Source organism: Silene latifolia, chromosome X (genome assembly GCF_048544455.1).
Source record: "Silene latifolia isolate original U9 population chromosome X, ASM4854445v1, whole genome shotgun sequence".
NCBI classification, from domain to species: domain Eukaryota; kingdom Viridiplantae; phylum Streptophyta; class Magnoliopsida; order Caryophyllales; family Caryophyllaceae; genus Silene; species Silene latifolia.
The window spans coordinates 336,254,356-336,265,769 of NC_133537.1; the positions used below are offsets into that span (position 1 = coordinate 336,254,356).

The window sequence follows — 11,414 nt, forward strand, 5'->3', positions numbered from 1 at the left end:
GTCTCCACTATTTTTGCCAATAAAAATCTCTAATACGGAGTAATAAAAACCTTCTTATTTCTTGCCCATCTGTCTCCCTCTCAATTATCCACCAAGACATGACTAAAATCCAACACACATTATTGTTAAAATAATCATTACATTTACAAAACATTTCAAATTCCAATTCCAATTCCGAACTCGCTGTCTTTCCTTCTCTCTCTGTTTGGCATTCCAGGTACTAATTAATCATTAATCATTTAATTTAATGCTTTAATTTCCATTGAATTCATAAAATTCCTTAATTATACCATATTTTAACGAAATAAAATCACCCCTTTTATATTGTATTATTGTTGTTGTTATCAATATATCATTAATGCAATCATACAGCTCATATTGCCTGTAATTTCAGCCGTTTTCTTGATTAGGACTGTTTTTTTTTTTTTTTGAGGGTAGGACTGTTTTTTTGGTTTTTAATCAATTGTTTGTTACTGGGTATTCATTATTTTTGTGGGGTTGTTCCAAAGTTTGTATCTTTTCGATTAATTTCAATCAATTTTAAGGTTTTTAGGCAAAAAAATCATTCCAGAAATTGCCCATTTTCTTTGAGTTGTTATAATTATTGTTGGCTTTTTGAATTTTCTCAATTTTTAATCTTTTTGTTGTTGTAATTGATAATCCCTCAATTGTGTTTTTGATGGATGAGAAGTATCATGCCCATGATTATATGGTGAGGATTGTATTTAATTTATGGGTTTGTGAATTTGATTGAATTTGTGTTGGTATTGCATAGGAATTAGTTGGGTACTCCCTCCGTCGGAATCATTTGTTTATCTGTGATTAAAATACGTCTCACAAGGAACAAAAGAGGTAAACAAATGAACGAGACTAAGGGTGTACATTTTAGTATTTAGGGTAAAGGATGAGATCATATGTTAATTGATCATTGCATCTGTAGCTTTCTTGATAGATTAGTCACTGGAGAGGCTTGTGGAAGTTTATGACTAGGGAGTAGTTGTATTTTGATCGATTTTCGTTTGGTTTTTTCATTGTCGTCGATTGAGGTATGTTCTGATGTTTGTGACATTCCGGTCTGGTGTGGTAATTCTGTAGTGACCTTAGAAAAGATGTAACCTTTGTTGGATAAAATTCTTGGCACTCTTGGTCATTTTCGTTAGTTATGGCATTGTGGTGGTTATCATGTCCAATAAACTACACTTGCCAGTAATTTGATTTGATTTTTGCTTGATGACGACAGCTAAACGGAGAATCTGAAGACGATCTGCATTCGAAAAAGCCGACTTCAAGGATGAGGAAGTGGCTATGTTGCACTTCCCATGTCGAAGAGTCCTATCCATCAAATGAGGAGCTTCTTAAAAGCCCGAAGAACAATGCAGAAAGTATGTTTCTTTACGCGTTTTTAAAGCATGTTGGTTGCTTTTACTGATATGTTGTCGACTGAGGTCTACTATCTCTCATAAATTAACTTTTCCGTGGTGAATTATCTCTGTGTGAATTTTTGAGGTGACCGGCCATTTGTAATTGACAAAGTATGGAGGTTGAATATATGATTCCGTTTAGTTGCTGACTTCCATTGGGTTTTAAAACTCAGCTCTTGTTTTCTATGTGCATTACTGCATTGTCAGTGCGAGTCAAAATTGTAGCTTCCGGGCATGATCTAATTTTGACATGGTTTTTATGAGCACAGTGGAAATAGGAAAATAGAGTCTATGGCGTTTCAAACTTCAGCTTCTGAGTTCTGATTGAATTTCACTGCTTTAGTTGCCGGCTATCATATTTTGTCTTTGCTTACCAGCTACAGTCTGATAGGTACTAGCGAGCATTACTAGTGAGCAGTTGGGTAATGCCTTGTATATTGTTGAGTGTGACAATTCCTCGAGACGGTTGTTGGTATTTTCTTTGGCTTCTGAAAACGCACCTTCATATGATGCTTGATCCCTTGGACTCTTGTCTTTATAATCTTGGCACTTCAACTTGAATTAGCATTGTTGATCTCAGCACGACATTTTGCATCTCTGTGGAACATTGATGCTCATAGACATCCTCTTGAATATTCTCTGAGACCGTGTCTTAATCTTTTGCAAACCATGTTAGATGTTTTTTTTTTTTTTTTTTTTTTTTTACAAATAAGGGCTAGGTAATGGACTGACGATTTGCTGAGGACGCATAGGCTCAACCCTTGAAACCATTTTCTGTTCTTGTAGCAGAACAACCTGTTATCTTTTCCATTTCCATTGAGCCAAGGACACCCTATTTTTTAAAAATGAAATATTATGAAAAAAAAAAATAGCAGACTAATTTGTCGAGTGTTAAGTAGTAGTCGGTCGATACATTTCTAGACACAATTTTCATCGCGTTTCATTTAAAACGCTTCTCTTTTACTCCATAAACTAATGGTAAGAATACAAGAAGATGATTGCCTTACCTTGCCGTATGTGCAAGCCTTTTAGACCATAAACCTTATTGTTTATTGAGAAGCTTGCCTGATATAAATGATGTTAGGATTAATTCCCTCCATTATGGAGTGATATGTGTTAAATCATGCAACGGGCCTGGGCCGCACCCAAATGGGGGAGAAAGAGTCCGCTTCATAAGGTCAAGGAGGTTCCACTCTAAAACCAATTGGCAATAGAGGGAGTAGCCCCTTGCCTTATAAAGTGGTAACTCCTCTCCTCTTTTATCAATGTGGGACACTCACATGTGAGAATATATGGGTGGTTTTCTTCACAATATGTTTCATGAGAAACATATGAGAATGAAGTTTCAACTTAAACTAACTTATTTTCATTGATCGCATGAAATTAATAAGAGAGTTTCATGTACTTATTAGGTGTGAAGTTATAGCTTGTGATTAGCTATAAAAGAAGTGAAATGCTATGTAATTTGTATCCTCATATTGAGTGATCAATAAAATTCCTAGTGCGACTATAGTGAGGACGTAGCCAAGTTGGTGAACCTCTTAAATATTGTGTCCTTGTTATTTTTCCGATTCTTATTATCTTTATTATTGTGTGAGTGGCTCATACCAAAAATCCCTACAAATGATGTGTTTCAATCTGTTTGCTTTTGGTATCGAAATTTAGGGCACCCAAATGCGAAAGTAGCAGCTCCTGTCAAGGAAGAAGTACAAAAGACAGCACCAGCGATTGAAGTACCTGCTTTATCTTTGGAAGAGCTCAAGGAAAAGACTGATAACTTCGGTTCCAAGGCGTTAATTGGGGAAGGTTCCTATGGAAGAGTGTATTATGCTACTTTGGAATGTGGCAAGGCAGTGGCTGTAAAAAAGCTTGATATTTCTCAGGAGCCAGAGTCCAATGTTGAATTTTTGACACAGGTAGACATTAGCTATAACCAATTATGTTTGTAATAATATTTTACCGCATTCACTATATGGTTGTTTGTCTAATATATTTTCTTGCTCTGATTGCTCAATACAGGTTTCTAGAGTCTCAACTTTGAAGCACGAAAATTTTGTTGAGCTGCATGGTTATTGTGTGGAGGGAAATATGCGAGTATTAGCTTACGAATTTGCTACCATGGGATCCTTGCATGACATTTTGCACGGTATGCTCATTTTCTTGATGCGAGACATTATAAGGATGACATGAGTTTTTTCTTGTTTTCTTAACTGCTTTGAAATCATGGTTGCAGGTAGGAAAGGTGTGCAAGGTGCACAGCCCGGTCCAGTACTTGATTGGATGCAGCGGGTGAAGATTGCAGTTGATGCTGCAAGGGGATTGGAATACCTTCATGAGAAGGTTCAACCTCCTATAATCCACAGAGACATTCGATCGAGTAATGTGCTCTTATTCGAAGACTTCAGGGCCAAGATTGCTGATTTCAACCTTTCAAATCAGGCTCCTGATATGGCTGCTCGTCTTCATTCTACCAGGGTGTTGGGCACCTTTGGCTATCATGCACCTGAGTAATTTCTTTTACACTACTATCTTCAATGTTTTTAGCTTAACCTAAATCCAATAAACTCAATGTGCAGAAGACTAAAGTATTGATTTGGATTCTCTACGTTCTCTCTTTTGGCCTCTAAAACCAGTTCGCTTTTAGGTAAAAAGTGACAGTAACAAGACCAAAGTACCCTTTCAAAGTTTGTGTTCTCCGTTATCCAATTTCCCATCCACTTACATGGTGTCATTCACTTGACATGTATACCCCCTGCCACGTGCCCTCTTTCTTAGAGTTTGCGTTATTTGAAAATGTAGTAAATCACCGAGTCCAAATGAATGCAGAGTGTTTTAATCTTGAATGTGTGTTGTGGACTTGTGGTGCTTTAGTGATTTTAGACACCTATATTTAAGACGAACAGCTTCTTACTCGAATGCATAATTTTATGAATGATATCCTAAACATCTACCAAATTGTGTATGATCATGCCAGGTATGCCATGACTGGACAGTTGATGCAAAAGAGTGACGTGTACAGCTTTGGTGTCGTTCTTCTAGAGCTTCTCACCGGTCGCAAACCCGTGGATCACACTATGCCTCGTGGGCAACAAAGTCTCGTGACTTGGGTGAGTAGCTTCGGTAGTTTCGTCTCCCCATCAAATTCCCCTAGTACGCTCCTGCTTTAACCTAATGCAAACTTTGTTTATGCTATTAGGCAACTCCACGACTGAGTGAGGACAAAGTCAAGCAGTGTGTTGACCCCAGATTGAAGGACTACCCTGCAAAAGGAGTCGCTAAGGTTTCTTTCTAACTCCTACCTTTCACAAGACGATTATCCTTCGACCAAGTCTTGGGTAAATTCGTCTTTGGTCGCTGTATGATGTCCACATTGACACTTTCAAGTTAAAACTCGCGCCAAAACCTTTAAATTTCACCACTTTTTACTGTAAATTATCTGGGACTGTCTAACTCAAAACTTGCTCGCTCTTCTTTTCCCAATTTCATCGATATTTCTGGGTAAGGTAAAACCGTCCTACACTAAACAATGGTAAGACGATGTGAAATCCAAACGTGCAGCGGGAATTCTTTTGAAGTCACAAGTAGAAAACTTAACCCAGTTTTTACTACTGCTTTAATCGAATTGCTTGGTAACATAATGTTTCGCTCTCCCTTTTGTTTTTCATTTTTGCCTTTTCTATTTTTTTTCGCATTTTAAGGTGTGCGTTCACCCATGAACGGTTTTAAAGGATGATTCATGTCAGCCGACCCCAAATCATTTTGTGATTAAGGCTCTGATGTTGTTATTGTTGCTTGGTAACATAATGTGGAACTTACTGTGTGGTGCAGTTGGCAGCAGTTGCAGCACTTTGTGTACAGTATGAGTCAGAGTTTAGGCCGAATATGAGTATTGTCGTCAAAGCGCTACAGCCATTGTTAAGGCCACCAGCTCCGACACCCGAGAGTTGATGAAGTGAGACTTGTCTAATTTCTTGGATGGAGTGCCCCATGTCCATATGATAGGCTTCTGTTACTGCCATATATCTTCCAATCCGCATATTGGTCCTCGCAAAATTGTGGGTTGGATTGGATGTGAACGAGTTGGGTTTTGGAATGCTTTCGACTATTATTTGTATCAGGAACGTATGTTTGATAATGTCGACTCATTATTTTGTTGGTGGCAGCACCTCCTCCGCTTTGTCTTGGCGTGTTTTAGCCCGGGCAGAATCCGGATATTTGGTTTCACACATTAAATTCTTAGTCACTCTGTAAAGCCACAAAAGAGCGGGTGTATCGTGTATGTGATTTATTTTCGAGGAAAAGATTAATTTCATTCGAAGTAGGTCGATCATATGAGGCATCTATGAACGATATTTGAATTGATCGTATACAAATCAATAACATCGAACTTGCCTCAAATAACGATCACAAAAAATAATTTGTCAACAATTGAACCTGTAAATCTGCAATCTCATGGTTAAGGGTTGAAGGGAGCAGCGTAAATCAGCCAGACGTATTTTGTTTTTGATTCCAACTAAATGACCCCATTAATCGAAATGGTAAAGGGAGCCCTAAGACGTCATAAAGTTGTAACCATCACAAGTAAGATTTCTTATAATAAACTTACAACAGTCGTCGTAAAAAATCGTTTGAACTAACTCTAGTTCAAACGATTGTGAGAATGTCTGATAAGATATACGGTTGATATGAGAGATATCTTAGCAGTTGAACTAACTCTTGTTCTCAAATTGCGTGCACAATGATGTTTAGAATGTCTGATAAGATTTATACATTAAATACTCCGTCAAAGAGATAGAACAGAGAGAATAATGGTATGAAAATACAAATACTAGTGTCAAGTGTCAATCCTGTTGGCTATACCATTTACGTACATGCAAATGCGGAAATGCAAACAAGTTAACGGTTGTTTCAAAAGAAAACACATTGCCATTCTGTATTTCTGTCCATGTCGTTAATCAAGATTTTACCTAACATTTTTTTCTATTCTTAGTTTTACCCGTTCTACTGGTATATGCCGTACGCGGCAAAGACTTGTAATTCTTCGAGTATAACTTATAGGTGGCGGTCTTTTACAAAGTTATTAAAAGATCATTTCTAGTTTCGTATGTGTTTCTATAAAGTAAGAGGGGACTATACATCTTGTGTGTATATATGGTGTAGTTTTTGAGCAAGAAGATAAAATTTTTGAATTTTTTTGTAAAAATTATGAGTTTTATGTATAAAGTTTTTGAGTTCATTCATTTAAACATTAAGGTAAAAAAAATTACAATATAACTAAAAAACATTTACTTATAAGATCGGAAAAATTTGATTGAGTTTTGACGTCAAAAAACTAACATTTAACTTATAAACTTTATAAAACTAAAAAAAATACAGAAAAACTCAATTATACTCCATATGGGGTTTGATGTAATACATCCGATATATAATCTTTTTTTTTTTTCCGTTTCTATAGCCTTTTTGTTGTCGTGACCAAAAGTGACTCTTGAATTTTATATTTATTTTCATAATAAAAACTACTAATTTATCCTTAACCTTTTGATGTTTTTTGGCCATTTAGTGTTTTTTATTTATTTAATTTAAAGAAATTAATTTATTTATTTTTCTCTCCTTTATTACACACTTTTTCAACAACCACTTTCTTATAGATTTTACCGGATTTATTCCGGATCCTTAACTCTATTTCGGTTTTTAAAAATCGTTTTAACCTTTTCTCTCGATTTAAATTTTAAGTTTTTATAAAAGAAAGACGGAATTCGATTTTTAAAACCCCTAAGCTCACCTTAACTTTCCATTACATTTTCGTTCTCCCTTTTGTTTTTTATCTTCCTTTTTATTCGCATTTTGAGGCGTGCGCTTTACCCATGGACGGTTCGAAAGGATGATTCATGTCACCACCCCAAATCATTTTGGGATTAAGGCTTCGATGATGTTGTTGTTATTGTTGTTGTATCCTTAACTTAATAAATAACCGGAATATTATTGTGAGACCGTCTCTCTCTTTTGTAAAAACACATAATTGTGAGTCACGGCTCACGATCTTTCTAAATTACAAGACACCATTTTACGTAACCCTTTTATCTATTTTCATTATAAAATCAAGTATGTGACAGATGAGTATACGACTACGAGAGTACTTCGTATAAAATAGGTTTAGTCACTAGAATTCAATTGCGTCTCGTAGTTATAATTCTGAAGCTTAATTTGTTTTGTTCCTTGTTTTCCGTCACTTGAGAGTAACTTGTTTCCCAAATAAACACTAAAATACTACCGACGAGGCGACGAGTATTTCTAAAACTGGTTTATTTGACTTAGAAAATGTGAACTTGATGAAGACATTCAAGTTATAGTATTATCATGGATATCGCAAATTAATTTTCATGTACTACGACGTAGGAGGCGATAAACATCGTACATTTCGTAATTGATTTACCCTAGTTGATTACTTGACGATTCCCCGGCCCATCTTATAATAGAGTTGTCAACGACCAAATAATTATTTTGCATAAAAAAAAAACTAATTACTGATTTATGACTGTGATTTTTTTTGTTTTTTTAGTATGTACCACCCGACAATGCCCGATCATTGTCACTTTTCCAATGCAACAAAATAAACACGAAATTATATTTTTTTGTTGTTGTTCGTGTACATTTACTGGTCAAGGACTCGGATGAAATTCCTAATCAATCACAAATAATACAAGTTTCGATTAATGAATTTTTCTGATTGTTACTATGATCACATTTTTATGAGACTCAAGCAAATAAACGATTACTAGGTTTATACTCATGTTGTAAGTTAATAACGACTTTTCTAACGCGTGTGTTAATGAAAAAATTTACAAGGTATTTTCATAAGATAATTAAGTACTCCGTATAAACGCATTTTGACCATAATTAAAGATAATATTTTGTCAATCTTTAAAAATTTAAGCTATTAATAGTGTGTGCTCTTATAACACAATTTACAAAAATCGCAGTTTTAAATGAGAATTTGTGTTTATTTAAATGAATTTTTCGAAATTAATATTTTAAAATAAAAATACGACCCCATAAATACCATGATGTAAATCATGGGTTCATGCACCACTACACCAGCAACTACCCCTTTCATCTAAATTACAAAAACAAAAAACGGAACTCACAATTTACAAATACGGTCGTTCTCTATATAACGTCTCCACCTTACACTTGTGCTTAAACCAAAAAATAAAAAAAATATGTCGTCAGAAAATATTTGTTGGATTCACAGAAACTGTCACAAAATGTCATCTCTTTTTTGGTTAACTGTCGTAACTACATACTTCATACTATTGCGATGTCAAGTCGTTTTTTGTGTCGCGCCAGAAGAGCCTGTTAAATGTTTTAATGGAAACTCCAATTGTACCGTCACCAATGCCGTTGGCTCGTTCCCCGACCGGAGTAGTTCCTGTCGGGCGGCCGATATCGTGTACCCTGAAAATGAAGATCAACTCATTTCTTACGTTAGAGATGCTACCAAGATTCAGAGAAAAATCAAGGTTTGTTTTTCATTTACGAATATGTAATTTATTTTTAAAACTCAATTCAAATGAAAAATATTTATCATATACGGGACACCGTTCCCACAAATAACATTATACCTCCAGTGGTACAATAGCATCATACAACCAAGTTATATCTTATCGAGCTTATGTGTAATTTTTTTGAGCTTTCCTTAAAGTTAATTTTTTTTATATTTGTGAGTGAGTTCAGATATTTTATGGTATAACTCGACTTCTTTAAAACAAAACTCGAAAACTTTATTATATAGCTCGAGTTCTAGAGCATACAACTGGATACAACTGGTTGTAGGATCTATTAAGTGACTACCGCTAACATTGTACTATTCTTAAGTCATAAGTCTTTAAGTTGAGTCTTATATTTTTAAGAACCAACTTAAAACTTTGTAATAGTAAATGCACACAATCCCAAGACTTGGCCTCAAACTTACATGAGTTTCCTTGGACATATACATTAGCCTTATTTTTTAAACTTAATTTTAGCTCTGTTTTTCAGTTTAGTTTTAGTTTAGTTTTATTTAATTCAGTTTAATTTTGCTTATCTCTTCACAAATTCTTAATTCAGTTTAGTTAGATTAAATTTAGTTAGTCTTATAAAGAATAAACGGTGAAATGTAATAGGAGAGTTTATTTGTGTTGGCTATTTTAATTTTGTTCTTTAAAAAGAATTTGCTTTAAAATAATCTCAAGTTTGTATAATTCGAAATAACCCTAAACTTTATGCGTGTCTTCTTAAGATTGTAGTCTCAAAATTAAAATTGTCAACTTTCTGTTAATTTTTTATTTTAAAAAATAATTACTCCCTCTACTTCTTTGAAATTACAATATTTAGTTTCTAGAATGACTATTAAGGATTTTAAGAGGTAGTTTGGCTTACTCAAAACATGACAAAAGTCCAAATGTTGCGATATATAAATACGTAAAATAAGGAAATTGGTACAATTCTAAAGAAATGGAGAGAGTATTATTTATCCATTTGTGTAATCCAGTAGATCTCATGAGAGACCGTCTCTCACTAATTTAGTGGGAGACATAATAGGGAAAAAAGAAATGCAGTGGTGAGAGGTCTCTCAGTAACGCTATTGAGAGATCGACTCTCTGAAATTTTTATGTACTCTTTTTCAAAACTGAGATATTCGTTTTATACCTAAAACAAGTCATGTATTACACCATTTAAATAGATAAGCAAACTTTGGTTATTCCCTAAATATTACTCCGTAGTATATTATTCTTTTGCTAGCATGAGACTCTCAATGAGTTTACTAGATTTTTTTAACAATAAAATGAACGGAATAAGTCTTTTGAGAAACGGTTTCTCAATGAGTTTAGAATTCAAAGAAAAAAATGGTACTCTAGGCAAAAAAATAGGTACAAATCATGATTAAGAATAAAATTGGTATGTACAAAATTAAAGTGTTACATTGGATCACAATCAATAATAAAGGGGATACGAAACACGTGTAATGGGATAAAAAAAAAAAGTGATCTCTCAATAACTTAGTGAAAGACCGTCTCTCCCAAATTTCAGTAAAACGAATACTTCCGTCCAAAAAGTATTTGCTATTATCAACACGCATAAGGCATTGATTTACTTCTATTATTATTGGGTTGTCAGTGTGGTATATGATAACTCCTTCGTCCTGATTTAGGTAACATTCAATGAGGAATCAGGAATGTAGTGAATTATTTACTCTCCTTTTCCATGTTAAAAATAGTGTGTACTCCTTAAAACTCGGTCAATATTTTTTTTTTTCTAGGGTATATTAATTAATATTCTCTCCACTTTTTTATATATGACGTTTTGGATTTATGAGGTAAGCCTTTGACTTTAATATTTATAAAAATATATTTATTAAAAAAATATAAAAATGGTACCATTAAATTCCTTACGAAAAACTCTTTCATATGAGTATACATATCATAATATTTAGTCTTATATTTTAAGAGATATTGAAGAGAGAATGGAGTGTCTTGAAATGTGAGAAAATCATATATAAAAAAATAGAGGGAGTAGTTATCTATTTTTATTTTGAGTAATTTATTGTATGTCATCTCCTAAATAAAGATATATTACAGTATAACTTTATGTGGTACAAAATCTCTTTTTTTTTATTGATCTTTATGCCAAAATAAATAGATAATTATTGATTGAGACGGGTGGGTACTAACTTTGCTTATCCTGCTCCAATTTATTGATGATGGCTCCTTGCTTAATTTATTGTGCCCTACAAAAGTTTATTTGACATAAACATTAAGGAGCTCCATATTATGTCACGAAAATATTTATTGGGGGCAAATAATTGAAGTATTATTGCATTGTTGGATATCTTTGTTTATACGTAAAATAATCGAACGTATGAAATTGATTTTAACGGAGCATATTTCTTTGACTTGCTAGAAAAGAAAGAAATGGGATTAAAGTAAGTGACAAAGAAACTATGTGGGCCACTAA

The 11,414-nt window shown here is 34.1% G+C and overlaps 2 protein-coding genes across 3 annotated transcripts in view; both read left to right on the plus strand.

Annotated features, from left to right (window-relative positions):
* Positions 1–5,751, plus strand: LOC141619035 (PTI1-like tyrosine-protein kinase 3). 2 transcript variants are annotated; one of them, XM_074436072.1, is made up of 8 exons: positions 1–217; positions 1,241–1,382; positions 3,087–3,337; positions 3,441–3,567; positions 3,655–3,928; positions 4,396–4,528; positions 4,618–4,701; positions 5,250–5,751. In XM_074436072.1, the coding sequence occupies exons 2-8, from the start codon at positions 1,292–1,294 to the stop codon at positions 5,367–5,369; spliced, it is 1,080 nt and encodes a 359-aa protein (XP_074292173.1). In that variant the 5' UTR covers positions 1–217; positions 1,241–1,291; the 3' UTR covers positions 5,370–5,751. The 2 variants fall into 2 exon arrangements, with proteins under 2 accessions (XP_074292173.1, XP_074292172.1); XM_074436071.1 differs by lacking the exon at positions 1–217 and adding an exon at positions 223–712.
* A 2,822-nt stretch (positions 5,752–8,573) lies between these two features.
* LOC141619037 (L-gulonolactone oxidase 5-like) overlaps positions 8,574–11,414 on the plus strand; it is a 7,460-nt gene continuing 4,619 nt past the window's right edge. The window contains exon 1 of the mRNA XM_074436073.1: positions 8,574–8,941. Coding sequence (XP_074292174.1) covers positions 8,642–8,941 — 300 coding nt within the window. The 5' untranslated portion in view covers positions 8,574–8,641. The remainder of the gene's footprint in view (positions 8,942–11,414) is intronic.